General features: G+C 37.9%; 1 protein-coding gene across 4 annotated transcripts in view; it reads left to right on the top strand.

Moving 5' to 3' along the window:
• The first annotated feature begins 3,591 nt into the window (after nucleotides 1-3,591).
• usp34 (ubiquitin specific peptidase 34) overlaps nucleotides 3,592-23,484 on the top strand; it is an 82,850-nt gene continuing 62,957 nt past the window's right edge. For all 4 annotated transcript variants that reach the window (XM_059331697.1, XM_059331680.1, XM_059331689.1 and 1 more), the window contains exons 1-6: nucleotides 3,592-3,927; nucleotides 11,234-11,324; nucleotides 15,034-15,583; nucleotides 18,251-18,301; nucleotides 21,138-21,287; nucleotides 22,631-22,698. In XM_059331697.1, the coding sequence (XP_059187680.1) occupies nucleotides 3,885-3,927; nucleotides 11,234-11,324; nucleotides 15,034-15,583; nucleotides 18,251-18,301; nucleotides 21,138-21,287; nucleotides 22,631-22,698 (953 nt within the window). In that variant the 5' untranslated portion in view covers nucleotides 3,592-3,884. The remainder of the gene's footprint in view (nucleotides 3,928-11,233; nucleotides 11,325-15,033; nucleotides 15,584-18,250; nucleotides 18,302-21,137; nucleotides 21,288-22,630; nucleotides 22,699-23,484) is intronic.

The raw sequence follows: 23,484 nt of genomic DNA, 5'->3' as shown, positions 1-23,484 counted from the left end.
GGGAAAAATGTGGCGTTTTCTCACTGTAGATATTTTCCCAGCTCCACAGTAAACTAGGAAGCTGTTTCTACGGGCTTTCAGCTGCTAAGATTAATAAAAAAATCATTAATTGGGGTGTCCCGGTGGCTCACTGGTAGAGCGCGTATCATTAAGGCTGAGTCCTTCCTGCAGCTGCCCCGAGTTCGAATCCGGCCTGAGAGAAGAGAGAAGGGAGATTACTTTATTAATCCCACAATTGGGAAGTTCAACCTCTGCATTTAACCCATCCTTTTTTACACACAATTGAACACACCATGAGGTCCCTTTGCCGCATGTCCTCCCCTCTGTCTCCCCCTTTCTATCTATCACTTTCAATAAAGAAAAAATGCCAAAAAAATCATCTTTAAAAAAAAAAAATCATTAATTTTATGAAGTATTCTGGTGAAAGTAATATTAATTTATTGCCGTTTTTATATGTATATATATTTGTCCTCTAAGGACATAAAAAGAACATTTTTAAAGTGAGGCTTGAGGGTTAACAAAAGTCAGAAAATCATTTTTAAAGTTCTTTAAAAAAACAAACTGGCTTTTAAAGGATTAGAATTCTGAAACATGAATAAATATTTCTTAGTTATGATCAGAACTGTTGCAGACTGAAAAACAAGTGGGAAAAAAAACTTAATTTTATTGCAGTTTTTTACGCATGTAGTTGTTCTCAGCTGCATTACGTGTCTGGTATTTAAATGGAAATTTAAAAAAAAAAATGAATATTTGGTAAACTGGAGAGCTGTTTCTGACGACCTTTCTGCTGCTTAAATTATCCAAAAAAATAATTAATACATTTTACTAAGTGCTCTCCTGGGGTCTCATGTATCAACGAGTGCGTAGCTTTCATACTGGAAGATGGCGTACTCCCAAAACTAGAAAAGTACGTACGCACATTCACCTCCACATGTATCAAACTGTTCCTACGCCAGGTTCAGCACCTTTCCTTAATGCATCCCAGTCAGCTGGAACTGATCCACATGCACGAGCCACCATCCACGCCCCGGCTCCTTCCATAAATGAATATGCAGATGACATGCAAATGACTATAATTCGCCGGCATGCCCGCTGATTATCGACAAAACAATGGCAAAATCAACTTACTGCCACTGCGCGCGAGGTGGACGTGGTGATCTCCGGGGTGGAGGCAGGAAAAATTAGCTTTTTGGTGCATCAGTTCTGGGATCAGCAACAAGGTGTCACTGTGGCTGTTAACCAGCCGAATCAGAGACCTCCACCATGGCAGAAGGGTCCCTCAACATCAGCTCAACACACGCTCTTTCTAAACTTCACTGTTGTTAAAGTTAGTCAGAGCCGTTAGAGCTGCCAGTGCGCTATGCTGCCAAAATAATTTTTACGCATCAGTTTATAAACCACACTCAACTTGTCACAATTAAACATCACAGGAATTAAAATCACGGGATCAAATATGCACCACACCTGACTTATTCTGAAAGGATTTCCCACACACGTTTTTTCTCCGAGGAGAGGGATCTGTGGTCATGGATCGCTGTGCAACTGTAGCGTTAACATCTCCATGTTAAACCAAAGGGGAAACAGTAATTAAGGCAGGTTATCTGTGAAAAATATATGCGCTCCATAATCAGAATCACAAGTACTTTATTGATCCCCGGAGAGAAACTATGTAGGCCTACATATAAAAATAGTGGAAATAGCAGAATATAGACTTATAAGAAAATAATTAAGAAAATATACAATCTTAACATAAAAAAAAAAAAAAATCTATCCCCTCATATTTAGAACGGATTATTGATGGTGGAAAACGGCATTTTTCCTCCATTTTCTGAGAGCTATAAACTATAAAAATAATGTCAGTTGTGTGTAGTTTGGGTTTAGACACGTTTTAAATAGAACATAAAAGACAGTAATTTGCGGTGCCACCGCACATTCTCACAGCACCTCGAAAGGTTGCGGAGCGGTCCGCACATTCTCACGGCAAGTTCACTTTTCATACATGTGGCGTGTGCGGGAAAAACAGCGTAGCCTACGCAATGTTTTTGTGCGTACGCAGCGTTGATACATGAGGCCCCTGTTGTTTCAGCACCACATTTTTCCTCACTGCAACAATTCGACTGAGATTGGCAGTCGAATCTGGCTCCATATATATTCATGGTCATCCCTAATACAAATAGATAAAAATAAAAAAAAACCTACATATAGTTTCTAATGAAAAAAAGCAGTTATAACTAAAAAGGAAGGAGAAATAATGGTTAAATCAGAATGAAAGTTAATATAAATAATTTGAGCTGTCAATAGACTAAACAAAATAGCAACATTTGCTGGGATTAATCGCGATTAATTGCCTTATTTTTTCATCTTAATATGGTAGCTTGTAATAGATATTTTTCTTTAAAGAGGAAACTGGTTTGTACCTATAGAACACATTTTTATTCAGGTATCTTGAGGTCAGAGGTCAATGGACCTCTTTGAAAGTGACCATGTCAATTTTTCCCTGCTAAAATTTAACCTAAAATGTCATGGGTTGTCAAAATTAACATATATATATATATATTTTTTTTTTTTCCTCTTACCTGTCTTGTTATTTATCATGTCATGTCAGGTTGTCTGTGGATTATTTTTTTATTATATAGATAGATAGATAGATAGATAGATAGATAGATAGATAGATAGATAGATAGATAGATAGATTAAATTAGGTAATAACTAATACATTATAAGTAATAAGTATGTAATAAGTAATACATTTTAATGGTTAAACAAATACAAATAAACTCACAGATAGGGACTTTCTGTACAGTTCCTTCCTGTAGCAACATTTAATGCAAAAACAAACTCTGAGGCTTTAAACCTATCTTGCAATAATTTGCAATAATTTAATAAATTATTATTATTATTATTATTATTACTTTAAAAAAAAAACACAGATCCAAAGACAACAGGAATAAGTAACTAAAACAAATTCATTTAATTTGTTGTAAGGGAAAACATTGATTGTCTCTCAGGGTAACTACAGAAAGTAATTATTTGATCTGTCTGTTTGTCTATGTTCAACATGCCCATAACTTTGTTGTTCAGTAAAAAAGTTGGGGCAAGCTTAGTGACATTTAAAAATTACTCGGAATAACTTGTTTTTTTTTTAACAACAACAACTTGGCATATTCCACAAAAAATACTATTGAAAATACTAAAAACTAAAATGTAAATATAACATTGAAAATACATAAACAGAAACTACACTTTAAAACACGCAAATATGTATATATATATATATATATATATATATATATATATATATATATATATATATATATATATATATATATATCCATATTTGCGTCCTAAATTTGAAACAACTTTAATTTTAAGCGGAATTAATCAATATTGGGAAAAAAACAAGTTATTCCGAGTAATTTTTAAATGTCACTAAACTTGCCCCAACTTTTTTAAAAAGATAAAATAATCCATATTTGCGTCCTAAAACTTGCCCTTGAGATCTCAGGGAAAGGTTGCGCTTCATTGGGGAAATATCGCGAGACTACCGAAGAAACCCGAACGGGCGAAAGAGACAGCACGGAAACTCCCGAACCCCCCCTCCTCCTTTTTCATCATGGCTGCTGTGTCTACTCTCTCAAGTAACGCTTAGATTGGACACTGACTCGATTTCTACCGTGTTGTGCCTCTTAACTTTTGGTGTAACATCAACTTCGCTTGGATGCAAATCACTTTCTACAGCTCGCTTTCCCCCCGGCTTCATTAAGTGGGATAACCTTCACCAATCACTCCCTCCACTGGGCCTTTTTTACCCCAAAAACAACCAGCTGCCAGCCAACAACAGCTCCCAGTGCGATGGTTTGACTCAGTTCTCCTCTTCATGAACAATGTGTGAAAACTGCGCCGAGCTGGTGGAGGTTTTAAATGAAAGTAAGTGAAGAAAATCATTGTATTTACATGGAGACGACGCTGGTTTTTAGCTGCCTGCTGTTAGTTAGTTAGCATCGCTGTCCACTCACTGTGATGTGTTAGCTTCGGCGGCTAGCTGGATATAACTTTGTGTTTTAGCTCCACTCTCCGTGCACACTACTTTTGCAGCCGTAAGAGACAATTATACGCCATGACATTGTTTCTGTGCGTGTGTGCAGTCGGTGACAGTTGTGTCTTCGTGTCTGACTGAGTCGGTTTTGCCATTTTCCTCCTTCCCAAATTCAGTTTTTGGGGCCCTGTCTGTCAAACACTCCTCACAGAAACTCAAGCTAGCCCCCCTTAAATTAAAATCGGCTAAAAAACTCATCTTTTGTGCGTGACATTACAGCCACAGCTCAAAACACATTAGCACTGTTGTTTACCATGCACAGGGGGCGATTTTTAACCGTGCTAAATGGTGCTAAAAACGCAGCTTTGCACGGATTTTTGTGGAAGTGAGCTGGAGTTAGCCGAGTGTAGCTGCAGCCTGACTTTGTTTGATGTGTTTGTCAGGTCAGCCTGCTAGCTGTCCACCCATTGTTTTCACATGCTTCACATTCACAGTCCACTAATGCAATGCTAACTTGCCACTAACACACTCACGGGATAATGTAGCTGACACAAAAATTATAATTTCTAGTGTGGGGTATTTTTTTTATTTTTCAGGCGAGTATATTAAATGCTAACTTAAGCTAGCATAGAAAATTAATGGCTGCAACGAGGCGCATATTTTGGCACACAGTTAATCCTCGGTAGCTTGTGTGTTTATTCCTCGGGCCGATGTCCACATCAGCCTCTTTCCTTACTAATTTTAGTAGCTATTTTTGTTTTTATCCTACTACGAAGTCACGCATTAGCTACCATGCTAACGTCAACTAAAACCAGCAAATGTAAATACAAGGTTTATAGCTACAAGTTAGCCGTTAGTGCAGGCGTGTTAGCCGGGCCTTGCTGCTGCACTTCAGGGCTGTCTGCAAGACACTGGACAAAGCCTTTGTTTTATTACACTATTTACTACGCAGTGATTAACGATTTATTTGTTTGTTTCCCCCGTGTGTGTGTGTAGCCTATTGTGTGTGTCATGAGTTCGTGTGTGTGTGTGTGTGTGTGTGTGTGAAGGGAAAGCTCCACCTGCAGACAATCCTGCACCTGACTGTAGCACAGACTCGCTCATTTTTTCCCTCTTACCTGTCTTGCTATTTATCATGTCAGGTTATCTGTGGATTATCTTCAGTAGGCAGGTTATGCTTTCTTGAAAGTTTGTGTGCGTGTATGAAGGGAAAGCTCCACCTGCAGACAATCCTGCACCTGATGGGCTAACTGATTCAAGCTTAAAAAGATAATTCACCCTAAAATAAAAATGCACATTTTTTCCTTACCTGTAGTGCTATTTATTCAACTAGACTGTTTATATAAACAGGGTGTTTATCCTCTAATTGTCAGCAAAGCAGGATTTCTTGGTACCTATTTAAAGGGAAAGTTCACCACAAAATGAAGAATGCATATTTTTCCTCTTACCTGTATTACTATTTATCAATTAAGATTGTTTTGGTGTGAGGTGACAAATGTTGAGATGTCATTTCTCTGCCTTCCTTACAAATATGATGTAGCTAAAACTGCTCACAACAAGGTCTGTGGATTATCTTCAGTAACCAGGTTATGATTTCTTGAGAGCTTCTCCTGCAAGCTCTGTAGGAATCCACTTGAATCCTGAACCTGACTGTAGCAAGAAATGGTTCACCTCAAAATAAAAAATGCACATTTTTACCTCTTACCCATTGCGTGATTTATCATTTCAGAATGTCAGGGTTGTGTCTGTGGATTATCTACACTAACCGGGTAATGATTTCTCAAAATGCTTTTTTCGAATGTATTTTTTGATGCTTTGAGCACCACAAACCGAATGCCACCTTGTTCCTGCATGTTGAAGGCTGATATCTCCAACACTCTGCGACTCACACCAAAACAATCTTAACTTGATAAATAGCAATACAGGTATAGGGAAAATATGCATTCTTCATTTTGGAATGAACTGTTGAAAAGTTACCTAGAAATCCTGTGCATTGCTTATTGAGAAATTGTCAAGTAAAACAGAAACATCCTTTGTATTTGTGCGTAGTATTTAATTGTCACAGTGAGTTGTAGCCGCCTGTTATTGTAATATAATGGATATGTATAAAAGAATGTGGAAACCCAGACGTGTGATTCGAGCTGAACCTTTCCATAAGATTTAAAGCTTGACTGCATGTATTTTCCTCCCATTCTGCAAAAATGCATTATAACTCTTTAATACAGGAGATCCTTTCATTGTGCTGGAATGTTTCATATAAGACTGCAGTCAGATATCTGGTTGTCATTCTGAGCAGAGACTCGAAGTCTGCAGCGTAGTTGAATGCAACTTAGTTGCTAAACCATACGATAACAAAGAATGTATATCACATCATTACCAGATAAAAGTCTGTCTGTGCTCGCCTGCATGCTTTCTGTTTGGCTGTTTCTCTTTTTGTCTCTCTGTTGTCAGGGAGTCCATTAAATGACATTTAAAGGTCAATATCATTAATTCTCTGTTCTTAATAGAGACGGCGGGTCACTAAAGTCAGGCTGCCGTGTTGGTCTGAATAGCTTATTAGTAACGACAGGCGCTGATGTTGGCTGATGAGGCCTGGCTTCTTATTAATGTTCCAGTTCATCCTAAAGGTGTTGGACGACGTCAAAGCCAGGGCGCCGTGCAGACCAGTCAAGTTCACAAAACTGGGAAAAACATTTCTTCACGGTGCTGGCTTTGTTTTGACACAGGACAGAGACAAACACAAACTGTTGACACAAAGCTAGAAGCACTCTATTGTCTGAAATATCATCACAGTAGGACAATGTCCACATACTTTTGGCTATATTGTGCGTTTTGAAAGAATGATTGAACGAACGATTAATCGGCCTTACAAAGACTAAACTCTAGTTTCCAGTTGTTGTTTTTCTCCGTGGAGTTCACTTCAGCGCTGTGATTGTTGAAGATGTCAGTTTTGCTTCATTTATATAATCCCAGACGAGGTGGAGGGGCGCACGCCAGTGGTGGAGAGGTGCGATGGGAACACGATGCAAACAAAAGAGGGGAAAATAACTGCACATTTGTAGCCACGATGCAAAAAGATATGTTAAATTACAGAAGTGAAAGTCTTCTTCAGGGTCATCTGAAGCTCTTTATGTGTCACAGGTTCAGGTTCCACTTTGTATACGTCCAAATATATGGTGAAAAAAAACCTATTACAGTGACCAGAGGACTGTTTTCTTATATTGGTGTGTGTAAGAGCACCTGTATGTTTTTGGGAAACCCCACGTCAGGTTATTAAGTTGATGTTCATCGAGAAATTTATTCTAAAAATCACTTCTGTTCATAAGAGGGCAAATCAATACAATAAATGGCATTAAAATGTCTTTTAAAAGACCTACATACCTACACAATAAACAAATAATGTCCTATTGCGTAAAAAACATAATTTAAAGACCATACCACTCTGTGGGGTTAAAGAGTCTTTAACCCTCTGTTTTCTTTAAAACTTGAAACTATAAAGACAGGCATTATAGTTGGAATTTAAACCTTCTGATGGTCCTTGAACAGATCATAGGTTACAGACATTTCCGTTAGACAAACTCACCAAATCAAAGCTTAAAATGTTGATATCTGTGTCAGAATCTCTTTATTCTACATGTTTAATTTAAAATGAAGCATTGGCACTAACCAGATCCTGTTAAAAATACAGAAGTGAAAGTCTTGTTCAGGGTCACCTGAAGCTATTTATGTGTCATAGGTTCAGCTTTGTTTACGTCCAAATATACGTGAAAAAAAAATCACAGCGACCAGAGGACTGTTTTCTTATATTGATGTGTGTAAGAGCATCTGTATGTTTTTGGGAAACCCTAGGTCAGATTATTAAGTTGATGTTGATCGAGAAATGTATTGCGTTGTGTTGCATTGTGATAGAAGTTAAATCCGTAGCTTTCATTTTTATCATCTGCATTTTTCATTCATGTCAGAGTTCATTAGGGCTGCCCTCTCTTAGATGACTAGGATTTCTTTAATCCGTTAGTCATTTTTTTATGCTTTTTTTTTTTTTTACATGTTGAATTGGTTATTTCCAAGAAACTTATAAGCAAAATTGAAATTGTTGATTTTGCATGATTCTTTGTGGAGACTGATTATTTTCAGATTTGTCGATTAAACCAACAAATCGATTTAGTTGGGGGAGAAAAACAAACCGTACGCATTGATCGACTAAGAATTTCTTTGGTCGAGAACGGATCCAGAGTTCATAGTGTGGAAAATTGTAGACGTGTTAATGATGAACTGAGTTGCTTTGTATAAACGCTTTCATAAACGTTGAGGACTCAACAGCGTTAGTGTTTTGGTTCAATTATTGTGGACATATTTGTACTCTGGTGCTCAAAGATGATGGTAAAGTTTCTAAGAAGAAAAGAAGAGATTTCTAATGTGGTGTTGTGTTCAAGTTGGATGAAGGTTAAAGATTGTTCTGTGCTGACACACACAGGTTCATCTGCTGTCGTCTGGTTCGATTCTGACAGAAAATCTGCTTCTTATGTGCTTTTTTCACAAGTCCAGCAGTAAAATCTGTACTTTCGTGTCATGCTGAAGCCTGTTGGACCTTTTCGGCCTCTCTGATACTAGCTGGTGTTGTGGAGGGCTGTGATGGGGGGGGGGGGGGGGGGGGGTTCACGTCGGGGGGCTGTCAGCTGTGACAGCTCTGTCTACAAGACTGGCAGGTCCATGTGTTGTGTCTGCAGGTGACCTGTGACCTCAGATTTGCTGCAGCAGCATGTGTTTGTGAGAGCATGTAAGAGACAGAATCCCCCTTTTTACAACCGTGTTTCCGAACACAGGGCTGAGCCACGTGGTTTACAGAAATGCAAGGATTTGCTTCTTTTGTGTTGGTAAATTGTTTTGTTTTTTTCGACAAAACCATTTGAAGATGTCACCTTGGGCTCTGGGAAATTGTGAAAACATTTTTTTATATGAATTGAGCTTTGTATCAAACATTTTTAGATTTATTTAATAGAATGAAGGTCTGTCGAAATTGCTCCAAAATTATGTTCAAGTGTTCGTTCCAAAAACCTATATGTGTTTCAAACTATTTGAAATTCAAATTTTCCACATTATGTTCATAAGAGGGCAAATCAATACAATAAGTAGCATAAATACTTGTACTTATTCAAGCATTAAAATGTATTTTAAAAGATCTACATACCTACACAATAAATGTTCTGTAGCGTAAAACTTAATTTTAAGGCTGTACCACTCAGTGTGGTTAGAGTCTTTAACCCTCTGTTTTCTTTCAAAGATCGGAACTATAAAGACGGGCATTTTTGTTGGAATTTGAACATGAATGGATCATAGGTAACAGACATTTCCATTCCAAATTGAAGCTTAAAATGTTTATATTTGTGTCAGAATCTCTTTATTCTACATGTGTCATTTAAAATATAGCATTTGCACTAACCAGATCCTGTTAAAAACATTAAATTCCTCAGAGACAGAGCAGAGAGGACAGGAGAGGCTGGAATCATGACAGTACTTAAATATGTGGAGACCCAATTTTTATTTCAACATTCATGACACTAGGTGTTGTGTTTTTGATATGTATCGAATTTTATTCAAATTTTAAAAAATAATTTATCTTGCGTTTTTTTTCTTCATTTTTTTAAATGATTTCTGTCATTCTAACAGTGTTATTCTGCACAAAATAGATTTTTGAGTTGTTCCCACTTCTAGCCATGATTGTGCTGATTCCATAGAGCTGCAATACTTATAGATTTATATAGAGTTTAAAAATTACAGTGAAATAAAAAGCCACAGTGAATAAAATGCAATAAGGCCCTGAAATGGCTTGCTGAGATTCAGAGGGTTGAACTTGGAGAAAAGGGCGTTATGGCATTCTTGCATTCTATTATGGCTGCCTACAAATATTCTAAATTCAAATATCTACATATTCAAAAGAAGCAGACATCAAAAAATGACAATGTATAAAAAAAAAATGCTCTATAGCAGTAGCTCAGTGGCACTCATCCCTCCTATCAAAGAGCATTTTGTCAGTTTGTGTTTTTTATTTTGACAGCCAGGCTCTGTTGGCTCTCAAAAAGAAACTGTACTTATAGTGTCACAGCTGCAGCGCTCATGTTTTTAAACGCCTCCAGTCTGGCTGAACACTACCGTCACCGCTGAGCTGACGAGTGTGATCACACGGTGCAGGTGTCCTCCCCCTCTTTGTATTTATATCCAGCCATAAACTGGGTTTATTGTTGGCACCTGCATGGCCCGTTCCCAGACAACATCATCATCGTGAAAGCCGTGAGGCGACTTCCTTCCGATTCGGCCAAGTATGAAGCCTCAGAGGAGCTTCTGTTCACACCAAAATTTTTTAAAAAAGAGGTCTTGATTCAGTTACAGTGAGGGAAAACTTCCTGCCTGTACGGCCAAGAGGGTTGATTGAGTTCTATTTGTGGTGGTTTTTGTGTTCTGTCCGTCTTTGCTGCCAAATTCAGGTCAGCTATTCAGCGGAGACACTCGATTCCTCTGAAGCTGGTGTGACTGATGTGGATCTTTGAAGGCCGACAAAATAACAGTAACTTTAGACGGAAGCTGTTGAAGTCTTGTGCCAATACTTAATGTCTGATAGAGGCTTGTGAGGCTGGTGTCAATATTGGAGAGTGAACATGTGATAATAATAACAGTTTTAGGGCAGTTTTCAATAGAAAGAGAGAAAAAACTGCAACAAAGCACGGGAACCAAGTGGTGGATGCATTTTGAATTTGTGTCAGTATCATTCTGTGATTTATTCTACAACGGTGCATTAGGGCCAAGTATGACAAAAAAATGTGTGAGAAAAACTTTTCTTGTAGATTAGCCACTTTAATCTCATAAATCGGTGACTTTTTTCTCGTAGATTTGCCACTTTTTAATCTCATAAATCTGCTACTTTTTTCTTGTAGAGTTGCAACTTTTAATCTCATAAATCTTCTACTTTTTTCTTGTAGATTTGCCATTTTTAATCTCATAAATTTGCTACTGTTTTTCTCGAAATATTACCCCCCTGCCCCAGGTCCGTATTTTATTATTTTTTTTCATACTTGGCCCTAATAAACCAGTGATATTATTCCTATCCAGATATTACTTTTTATTTATCATTATCTTATTATTTCTCCCATGGGAGAGTAATTCACAGGATTCTAACAGGTGTTTTCTGCCGTTTCTCCCCAGTATCGGATGCAGACGGCAGTGAAGGAGGCTTCCAGCTGAAGAAGGAACATGCCCTGCGAGTGCTGGGCTACATTAGTTCCTGGACACAGAGGTCAGAGCGCCTTTCTCTCAAATCTCACAACAGTCAGCTCATAATGTTTGTATAGAATTAGGAAAAAAAACCAAGTGATGACATTCCTGTGTGTTAATAGTTTAAGGTACTTTCCTGCTGCCGCTCTTTGCTTCCCCAGTTGGACAGAATCCTTTTTGATTTTCGGGGAAGTGAGATGCTATTACAATCGTAAAATAATCCCAAATGTGTGTGCGATTTAGTTTCAGAGATGGTTCTAAGATACAGTAGTTTTTGAAAGGAGGAAAAACTGTAAAATTTAGTCTGAAACTAATAAATACCTTCGAAAAAACCTTTTTTAATGTATTTGGTTTAGTCCAAAGTTATTTCAATTAGAAATATTGGCTATCTTGGCTCAGTTGTTGAGTGTTTATTGGACCAAATAATATAATCATGATCCCATAGGCATCCAGGATTAGAGCAAAACTGAGCCTTTCACCAAGTTTTGTCTGTGTGCAGGCGTACAGTCTGAGACTTTAAACACCTGAGCATTAGAAAAAGGAAAAATAAGCAAATCTAATTTTATACAGGCTGGAAAACAATCTTTTAAGTGATGTAAAACAGTGAGGAAGTTCTGTTAATGAGGATAAACTCCAGTCCGGGTGGCTTCTCACCAGCTGGGATAAAGTGGAAATAAATGATTCAGTGTGTCTTAATGTCTTCAGCAGCGAGAGTCCAGCTACCTTTGAGCAAGACATGTTTTCTTTAAAAGATCACCAGACATACTTTGTTTATCGTAGAAAGAAACTCTTAAAACAAACATAATATTCAAAATTTTTACCCTTGAATGGATCATCAGTTACAAAAGTTTCTGTTAGAAAAAGTGACCAAAACTTGTGTTAAAATGTTGATATTTGTGTCAGAATCTCTTTATTCTACGTGTGTAATTTAAAATAAAGTGTTAGCACTAACCAGATCCTGTTAAAAACATTAGATTCTGCTCCTCAGAGACACTGCGAAGACATGATTGATTCTGCTGAGACCAACGGTCACGAGACAAATATTCAATAAAAATCTGTTTACACAGAGCAGAGAGGAGAGGACAGGAGTGGCTGGAAACATGACAATACTTCAATATTTGGAGATTTTTTACAATAATCGTGACACCTGTTGGCACTTGTTTTTATATATAAATTCCATTTTATACCAATTAAAAATAATAATTTATCTAATGATTTCTGTCATTCTAACTGTGTTATTCTGCACAAAGACATGTTTGAGTTGTTCCCACTTCTAGCCATGAGTGTGCTGATTCCACAGAGCTGCAGGACTTATAGATTTATATAGATTTTATATATTGCAGTGAAACACAAGGACACAGAGAGGAAAATGTAAAAAGAGCAAAAACACCTGCTTGTTGGGTTTCAGAGGGTTAAATGTGTTTGGAAGCTGTCTCTCAGGTGTGAATGTGACTTCACTGTGACGCTTCAGAGGAGCTTTCACGCTCTGCAAACCTTCACTTGGTAAATAAGTAAACAAGAAAGAAGAATATTCTGATGATTTTTGTTTCATGGGAAGACTTCTGAGTAATGATGTCTCTCATTAAGGACGGTGTTTGTTTCCCTCATCCAGCTGCAGTGTTTTTATATTTGGTGTAATGAGGGAGACTTGAAGTCGCTGACCTAAACATTCAAAACTTTGCTGACTCATTTGTTTAAACATTACCAAGATCCGATCCGTTCCTCAGGCCTGCTGTGCTTTACTTATAAGCGTGTCAAGCTTCCTTTTCTTTGTTGAAAGTCAGAGGAAATTGCTGGTGACCGTCCTGTACTTTGACTTAAGTGATGGGTGAAAGAGGTACGCGGAGACGTGGCAGAACACCAGTGAACTCGCCCACGCTCAGTTTACTGTGTGACAAGAACCATGGATGGAAACGTTAATCTAGTTCAGGGGTAGGCAACCTGAGGCACATGTGGCTCTTCAGGCCATCTGCAGTCGCTCCCAGTAGCTGTGACAACAAAATGATACTAAATGAAAAGGTTATTTCTTCACATTTTAATGTTTATTTATCATTGGTGTAGGCCCAGAGCAATTTGTTTTCTTTGGTTGTAAAAATTCAGTCATGGAAAAAAGTTATTAGACCATTTTTTTCTTAAATTCCTTGTTCATTTTAATGCCTGGTACAACTAAAGGTACATTTGTTTTGACAAGTATAATGATAACAACAAAAATAGCTGATAAGAGTTTAATTTAAGAAGTGATATCTAGACATTTTCCATGGTTTTCTTGATAATGATTTTGGTTATTATCAAGAAAATCATGCAAAATGTCTATATATCAGCTCTTAAATTAAATCTGAATAAATCAAGCCTAATGCCTGTTTTACACTGTTTAAAGAGGTAATTTTAGTAGCATGACCCTGTCAGTAAAATAAGCAAAGAAAGCAAAGTAAATGCAGATTTTTTTAGAACAGAAAGATGTAATCTGATGCCATGTTGTGTACACTAATAATACTGTGCTGTTTGTGCTTGTTGCAAGAGAGTCAGTCCAGAAATTTCTCAATCTCTACATACACTACATCGTTGAAATATTTCTTCATTGAATATGTGGAGAAACTGAGTTTGAACATCACCTGTTTTCCAAAGTCTCAGGCAAAGAAAATCAACTTATACACTACATACTATATATGTATAAGTTGATTTTCTGATTTATAACTTATAAATGTATAACTTATACAACTATATATATATATATATATATATATATATATATATATATATATATATATATATATTTCAGTTGAAACCAGAAGTTTACATACACTATATAAAAAGACATGTATGCTTTTTTTCTAACTTTTCCTATTTTAGGTCCGTTACGATTACCAAAATTATTTATATTTGCTAAATGCCAGAATAATGAGAGAAGGATTTTTTTAGACAATTTTTTATTAGTTTCTTCAAAGTCAGAAGTTTACATACACTCACATTATTATGCCTTGAAACAATTTGGGAAAGCCCAGATGATGCTGTCATGTCTTTGGAAGCTTCTGATAGGTTCATTGACAACATTTGAATGAATTCGAGACACACCTGTGGATGTATTTTAAGGCACACCTGGAACACACTGCTTCTTTGTGTAACATCATGGGAAAGTCAAAAGAAATCAACCAAGATATCAGGAAGAGAATTGTGGACTTGCACAAGTCTGGTTCATCCTTGGGTGCAATTTCCAGATGCCTGAAGGTGCCACATTCATCTGTTCAAATAATTAACTAATTATTATTATAATGAACCTATCAGAAGCTTCCAAAGACATGACAGCATCATCTGGGCTTTCCCAAATTGTTTCAAGGCATAATAATGTTAGTGTATGTAAACTTCTGACTTTGAGGAAAGTAATAAAAAATTGTCTAAAAAAAACTTTCTCTCATTATTCTGGCATTTAGCAAATAGAAATAATTTTGGTAATCCTAACGGACCTAAAACAGGAAAAGTGATTGTCTGATTTCATGTCAGACAGTGAGAAAAAAGCATACGTGTCTTTTTATATAGTGTATGTAAACTTCTGGTTTCTACTGTATATGAAGGGAATGGATCTGGGAGGATGTCGAGCCAGACAGGTCCTGAGTGAAACGTTCTCTGTGTCACAAAGCATCACAGTTTTATAGAAATGCTGCAGGTATTTTTTCCTGAAGTGACTGACTCAGAATGGTAATTGTAATGCTGTTTCTTCCACGTTTTGTCTCCAGACAATGTCTCTGCTGCTTCAAGGAGTACAAGCACCTGGAGGTCTTTAACCAGCTGGTCTACGCCCTCATCAACCTGGTCATCGCTCAGATCAGCAGCCTGAGAGACCGCCTCTGCAGCGTCCAGGACCACACCCATAAAGCAGGCGTGTCTGGGGCTGAAGGGGCGGGGTCTGAATGGAGTGGGGGCGAGGCCGTGGCTGGGCCCCTCCCCCAGCCGTCCTCGCCCGGGGAGGACGAACCCGTGAATGTGGAGAGAGACTCTGCGGAAGAGGATGCCGACGGCCCGGATCTGAGCCAGAATAAGAGCCAGGGGCCCAGCCAGCTGTGTGAAGCCCAGATGGAGGCGCTGGGGCCTGGGGAAAGCAGCGGCGGCAGCGTGTCCATGGGTGGTGGCGGCGGCGGAGTGAGCAGCAGCGGGGACAACCAGGACCCGTTCAGCTCCTGGAGCACGGAGGAGAGGGAGAAGCTGCTGCTGTGTGCCGCAAAGATCTTCCAGATCCAGTTCCCGCTCTACACAGCCTACAAACACAATACACACCCCACCATCGAGGTGAGCTCACACACACAAACACACACACAGCACCACGCCTGCAGGTCACATTCTGACAAACGCTCCGTTTTTTTTTTGGCTGATACTGATGTTGATAAACAATCACATAAAGATGGTTTTAACCCTCAGGGCCTGTTCAAATTGTATGCACACTTTTACTGCTTGTGCTCCTAAAAAGCAAGCTATAAAAATATAATACATTATGATATACTTTCATTGTACTGTTTTTCCCCCTACATCTGACCTAATTTTTGATATCAAACACATTGATTTTTTAAAATTTTAACCCTTTATATGCCAGGTTTGTGTCATGATGCCATTTTTATAGACCTGGCTGCAATCACAGCTGTGTAAATCACTTTTTTTTGGTTATGAGTTTGTCATGTGTCTCTAGATGGAAGCATCTTTTATGTGATTCAAGATTACCCATATTTTGATTTATTTGAACCAGTACATGCTTGTATGTATGGATTGTGTGTATAAATTACATGTTTTTTCTCTATATGCTGAATGTGGTCAAAATTATGCAATCTGGCGGAGTAGTAAACACAAGTAGTAAAAATTATCAATTCCAAGGTCAAAGCCCAGATTGACCGACAGATTGCATAAAATGCATTTATTATGCTTTAAAGTAAGCAAGATCAAAAATTGCATTTTGAATGGGTTTCAATGGCGCAACCTGAAGAGTAACTATTGCTGGAAAACAGTATATTTTAGCCTTACTGCAGGAGCTGAGCTGGAAATGACAAGATCAAATAAAAATACACTATCTTGCCAAAATGCATGCCAAATGCATGAACACAGCCAAAATTATTAACAAATGAAGTATGAAAAGCACGTAAAATGCGCTCAACCTGCCCTGAGGGTTGAAGACGATTGCTTCATAAATATTTTTTGAATTTGCATATTAACCCTTTTGCCCTTCGAGCATTTTTGTACATTTTTCTCTTTTTTCATTTGTTGATCATTTTGGTTGTGTGACAGCTTGAGGCATTCATTTTTGCAGGAACTTTTCTTTTTAAGTACATTTTTTGAGTTCCATTGTCTTTTACTCTTACACATCTTGTATACTCTTGTACTCTATTGGTGCATTTACTACCCTTCTTGACCTCCATGGACAAAAATGTCCATTCACACAAAATTTGCTATTGAATCACCATACGTCAACATTTTTTTTCTTTTTTTTCTATTGATGTATGGTGATTTAATAGCATTTTTTGTGTGCATGGACATTTTGTCCATGAGGGAGTATCTTGCACGACATAAAAAATACTAATGCAATCAAATCAATTTTGTTGCTAATCTTTAACATATCCAAGACTCCAATCACCACCAAAACCCCAGCCCCCTACTATTGATTATATGGAAAATAATTCATTTTTTGTGGTTTTTTGGAAGAAATTTTGACATTAAGATATATAAACTGGCATATAAAGTGTTAAAATTCTGAAAATGATTGAATGTTTGGTAGTTCTGAATGTGTCTGAGGTTATTTAAGACATTTATGAAAAAAAGCAGAAAAAAATATTGATGTGTGGTGATTTAACAGCAGTTTTTGTGTGCTAAGTTCACGAGGGGTAGTAAACGTGAGGAGAGCATGAGGGTAAAAGTATAAAGATTAGGATACACGCTGATGGAATTCTTTCTGTATTATATATTTATTTCACACATTTTTACTTTAAAATGCTCTCTGTAGCTGGGTGCTTTTGGATTATTGCAGGAAATAAGCTCTTCAGCAAATAAAAATTTCTGATACTGATATGTTTTATTGAGCAAGATAATCACAAACGAACACTACCTTTATGATTTTTGAAACGTGTATGCGGTCGGTAGAATTAAAAGACGACTATTTCCAGGTTTTAGGACTCATTCCTGCGGCTCTCTGATCTGATTTGATTCTTATAAGGAATTTAAAAGCACAACAACTTGTGAAGAAGAGTATCAGATTACAAAATCCCAGAGGACGGCACTTAAAAGCATCACTAAAACCACTTGTTTCCAAAGTGACTCTCGATGGAAACAACAAACAAAGACATGTATACAAAACAAGCAACATAAGCCCAAGGTTTACATACAAATCTATGGTAACAAACAACACGTAACCTATATTTACTGATCCCCTCTGTTCCCCATAAAACCACAGCCTCATGTTTTTACACATTTGTGACCTCTGAGTTTTCTAGGCTAGCAGTTTCCCTCTGCTTCCAGTCTTTATGCTAAGCTAAGCTGAACACCTCCAGGCTCCAGCTCTGCACATAAGACATAAGAAAGCAAATATGCATATTTCCCCATAAATGTTGAACTATTTCTTTAAATATGTCAATCGTCAGCTTGTTAAAAAACTCTTAAAAATTGATGTGAGGATGTATTTCATCCAGACGGATCAGTATGTTTCTCAAAACTCAGACGTTTGTTTTTCTTGTGAACAAAATATGTAAATATGTAAACACATGTATTATACCATTTCTGTTAAATATCAAAACAGTTCTGGTGTTTTCAGGCTATTTTAATGTTCTATGCATGTAAATAATGGGCTGTAATTAAACAAATACTGAATGTTATTGAATCCAATAACTTAACACATTTTAATTATAATTATTCTTTTTCTTATCATATATGACCTCTAAGACTAAGATCTCACTGTCTCTGTTTCTCTTTTTCCTTCAGGACATATCTGCCCATGAAAGCAACATCCTCGGCTCCTTCTGTGACATGAATGTAAGAAATCCACCTTTTCCTTTTTTCCACTAACTAACTAAGTGGACACTCTGCTATGTGTCAGTCAGCCGACACATGACAGCAGGAAAAGGTCTCTTAAAGGGCCGGCTCAGAGCAGTGAAGTCTGAAACTGCTGACGCAGGGCTGGGAGATACAACCTCAAATCATCATCATGATTAATTGAACATGATGCTCGTTAATTAGAAAATACAGAGGCACATTGAGCAGCAGAAATATGGACCATTGGATAAGATTCAAATGTAATTTCACAAAAGCCACTTAAAACAAACAAAATATCTTGAAAATAGGATTTCTGGTTATTTGACTTCAGTTTTAGCCGCTTTATTATACCCCCATTTTCCCTAAAAGACAAAATTAAAAAACTCAAATCAGGTCTCTACTGTAAATATGCTCAACTATTAAAGCATTTTTTCTAATGCTTATCTTATGAATAAATTAAGGAAACATACACAGTGTAACAATTTTGTGGTTATTTGTTGAAAATTCGAACTGAAGTCAAAGCATTTTGAAATCAAAACGCCACAGTTTTTCTACAGTGTTTGCATTTGACTTTTTTTTTTGTTCTGTGTTGTCTCCCCTAAAGCCAAACTGTGTCCAAATGACGGACACGGCATTTTTCTGGGGTACAAGCCACTCAAGTTGCTCAGTTGGCTCGATTGATTTCTCCATGTTGCTTCTAAGTCGTGTATTGAAATAATCGAAATTATCGTCATGGGTAACATTACATCGGTTAGAGGTTCTAAATGTTGGTTTCGGCCCTGTTAAGATGAAGATCTGGACAGAAAATGCAAAAGTGGCGTTGTGTTCTCACTGTTTATTCCGCGTTCAGATGAGGGTCTTTAGTGGGAAATCTGCATGCATACAGTGACACAGAAGTCTGTGAAATTGGATGTAGTATGCAGCCAGGTGGCTAGATGGTACACAACACCACCAAGACACTTCTTTTCAAGGAAAACAAAGTAAGACAGACAATTTTGCCTGGACAGACGAGGAGGTCATAATTAATGCGCCTTCTCTGTTCTGTTCTATTATCTATGATAATTCTGCTGAACTGCTGAAATGACTCCTGATGGTTCTCAGAGCTGCAGGGCAACTTGACTGTCTGACTGATGGAAACAGTCTGACATGTTTGTTGTTGTTTGCCTGGACTGCACATGGATGCTACGTAAAAGCGATGAGAGCCAGCGTGAGATGATCAGAGACACTTTTGTGTGTTTAACCCTTAGATGGAAACTCAGCAGTGGAGCGATTTTAAGATTTCCACTTTGGGGGGCCGGTTCATTTTTGTGTGTGTTTTTAAGCCCCAAAAACGCTGTCACTGTCTAAGCGGAACGCACATCTGATAAAATATTTTGTCATTTTCACCCAAGAGCGTTGTCGTGTAAACAGGCCCTCAGATTATTTTAAATTAATTGCCTAGTTCATAATAAACTGCCCGAGGAACTATTGTTTGCTAATTACATAAAAAGTGAAATTAATCTCCGTCGTCTTGTTGTTGAGTTGGTCATAATTTATTTTATTGGGAAGCTGCACGAACGAGCTCCCTGCTCCGGGTGCAGAGGTGTTGATGGAGATGAGGCGTGTGTCCTATGCGTGTTGGGAATCACTGACTTGGGCTTCAGGGGCCTGTATGTGCCAAATGGTGTCACGTGACCAGCTGAGGAGACTCCGGTTTAATTGGTCACATCTTCTCTCAGCGGGCCAGGCTTTCGATCCTTTCACTCTTTTTTTATTTTCGGCTGCTGTCTGGGGTCTCCCTGCACACGCTGTGGAGATTCATTTTAGCTGGTTTGTGCAGGAAAGCGCTTCATCCTCTGACCCTGGACTGAGAAGAGAAATACTTTACTCTTAATTCACTGCCTCTGACCTCGGATTTCACTGAGTCACTTCTCTATCTGTCCAAAATTTCTAAAAGTCATCTTGACTCAGCAGCGGTTTTGTGGACAGAAGTGTCAGCCAGAAGTTAATGTCTAAAAGTGATGTTTAAATCTTGAGTTACAGAGGCAGAATGATTTGGTTTATATCCGTCAGTGTGTTGACTCTTTCAGTTGAGTACAGTTCTGTTTATCCAAGTATTGTCCACATTTCCTGCCCTCTTCGCCCACATTATTACAGCGTGCTGAGCCTTTATAAACTCCATCGTAACAGGGTTTTGCCGGTCTGCTCTCTGAAACATTTGAGAGATCACAATCAGTATAATAACAGTGTTTTGGAAAAGGAATGCAGCACTCTAAACTGTGTGTAGTATTGTAGTTTGTATATGGGGTTGTAGGAATTGTACGCTATGCTGGGTGAGTTTCCGTCTCTTGAATGGTTTCCTGCAGATGAAGTCAGCCCCCCCCCCCCCCCCCCCCCCCCCCCCCCAGAGAGCAGTAATGTGTCCCCGGATAATCCGCTTGCTCCGTGACTTTTACTTTCCCACCGTAATAAAGTTTTCATTAAGCTCAGGGGCGAGATTAATTTAAGAGCAGGTGGTAGGAAAAATGAGCTGGGCCAGCTTACACTGGTTGTACGGCCCAGAAAATGTATACAAACCTTTAAAAAAATAATTGATTCAAATGCAGTGATTTCACAATTGTTTCATGTTGCAGTCAAGTGAAAAACAAGTTAATTATTTTTTTGTTACGTGCACCGAAATTTGCACAGCTTCAGAGCGGGTGTTGACATCATTTTAAATTCATACTGCAGGTTTTTATAGCAGAAAAAGTGTCAAGCATTGAGATTGATTATAATGAATAAAGCTTCAAACTGTTTGTAAATGCATCCTGACTTTCTAATGTGTGTCTGGCGTTGTTCCTCCTCATCGACTCCTCAGGACGTGGAGGTTCCTCTGCATCTGCTGCGGTACGTCTGTCTGTTCTGCGGAAAGCACGGCCTCTCTCTGATGAAGGAGTGCTTTGAGTCGGGCACTCCGGAGAGCCTCCCCTTCCCCATCGCCCACGCCTTCATCACCATCGTCTCCAACGTGAGTCCAAACCTCAGTAAATCTTTACTAAATGAAGGGTTGATGTATAACATTTTAAGGTGAAGGTGACATTCAGTTTATTAAGAACACCTTCATGAAGGTTATAACTCATTCAGTGACAGATGTTCTTTATTTTAAAACGCTTCTCACTAGGGTTGCAAAATTCCAAGAATTTTCAAGGAAAAGATGGATACATGGATAGATAGATGGATTCTTTATTGTTAATTTTTCCATACATTTAAGTTATACAGACAAATTGAGATATCATTTCTCTCTCGCCCAGTTCTCTAGAGCTAGTTAAATTAAAAAGAATTGAAAAGAAAAACTAGGTGCAAAGAGGTAGGTGAGGTAGAAGGTAGTGCAAGTAATTTGTGCAAAAGGTTGGAAACTTTCCATGGGAATTAACGGGAATTTATGAGAATAAACCGGGAATTTAAAGATTTAATGGTTGGCCCTTCAACAGGGAACTTAAATATAATTGGGAAAATATATCTTATCATAATCTTGACTAAAACAACCAGATTCAACTTCCAACTTGATAAAGTTCTACTTACAAATATAGCTGTTGAAATGTCATGGGTTTTTGTTATTTCCAAAAGGATTTTTTCTTATGGTAAAAATTCCAGCTTAACTTCTCATGGAAAGTTTCTGGAAATTTATTGAACATTTTTCACCCCTTTGCAAGCCTACTTATCACTGATAAAAAAATACAGGGTGCAAATATTAGGAGGCATTCACTCACTCATTCAGTCACTCTGTTTGGTTTCTGCTGCTGTGAACGCTCCAACAAACTCTGGTGCGGACAAAAGTAGTGAACTCTGGTCCTTTACAAAATGGGGATCTGGGGTCTCAGAGTTCAGTTCTCTGCAGAAGGAAGGAAGCCGACCAAAACACAGAAAAAAGTCTAAAATTTATGGGGGGAAAATCACCAATTTCTGAAAAAAAATCACAAAGTTACAGGAAAAAATATCTAAAATTTTCAAGAAAAAACTCACAAATGAATAAAAATAAATCACAAATTTAAGACCAAACACCCCCACAAATTTATGAGGAAAAAAACCCGAAAATCTACGGGGGGAAAAATGATACATTTATAAGACAAAAATCATAAATTCACGAAAATCAATCACAAGTTTACCCTGAAAAAAAATCACAAATGTATGTGTTTGTTCTCTGAAGGAACTCAAGACCTCTAAACCAGAGGAGACACTATGAGAGAAACACACTTCATTTGTTACAGCAGCTTGTTGATTTAATGATGCACAGTGTTGATTATCTTCTGTGTTTTCATGTGTTGATGTGAGTTTGGTGTTTAATAATTTGTGTTGTGTTTTTGCACACAGATCCGAATATGGTTGCACATTCCTGCAGTCATGCAGCACATCATACCGTTCCGCACCTATGTAATACGGTGAGTGTACTCTCCGCTATATAAGAAAAAAGTTGGACGTTTTCCTCTGCTACAAACATGCTGCATGTCCTCTGAATCTGTTGGCTGTCGTTCAGAGATGTTGCACTTTTTTGCTGGTATAGTCGCTCCATAAATACATATATAAATGCACACACAGAGCAATCAGTCCATCCTAGGGGCCAATTTTCACTTTAATTCAAGATTTATGACTTTATTTGTCAATTTCTAATAAGACAGATCTAAAAATATAAGTATGAGAAATATGTCGTATAAGAGCCAGCAGCAGCATCTTGCACAGATTAAGTGTAATAGGTCAGTCTCTACACAAGTTAATCAACAAAGCAAACACACCTGCAGGGTTCATACACGCGTCCTGGAAACCTGGATTTTAGAGACCAGCTTTTCAGTCACTGAAAAACCAGGAAACTGAAAAAAAAAAACCAGATGTCCTGAAAATAATCTGTTTTCCCAGAAAAAATGTAGTTTTGTTTTAGCCCCACACCTGCCTACATAAAAGTGCATCTTTTGTTTAAGATTTGTCTGTTGGTGACACTTCAAAGTGGGTTTATCAGACAAAAAGCATTGTTGCTCCAATATCAGTTAACCTAGCTCTTCAAACCAGACACAGAGGGGGAACAGATCTGCAGAAATGTCTTTGGTTTCAAGGTTTATTTTCTGCCGTCAGGTGGAAATTAGCCCACTGATTAACCTTATGAGGACGGGTTTTTGGTATTTGTTGAGGCAAAAATATGTTACTGTGCCTGCTGGACACTAAGGGAACAGATG

This window comes from Centropristis striata, chromosome 1 (genome assembly GCF_030273125.1).
Source record: "Centropristis striata isolate RG_2023a ecotype Rhode Island chromosome 1, C.striata_1.0, whole genome shotgun sequence".
Classification (NCBI taxonomy): domain Eukaryota; kingdom Metazoa; phylum Chordata; class Actinopteri; order Perciformes; family Serranidae; genus Centropristis; species Centropristis striata.
Note: the sequence above shows the minus strand (reverse complement) of the source record. Positions and strands in the feature narration are given on the sequence as shown.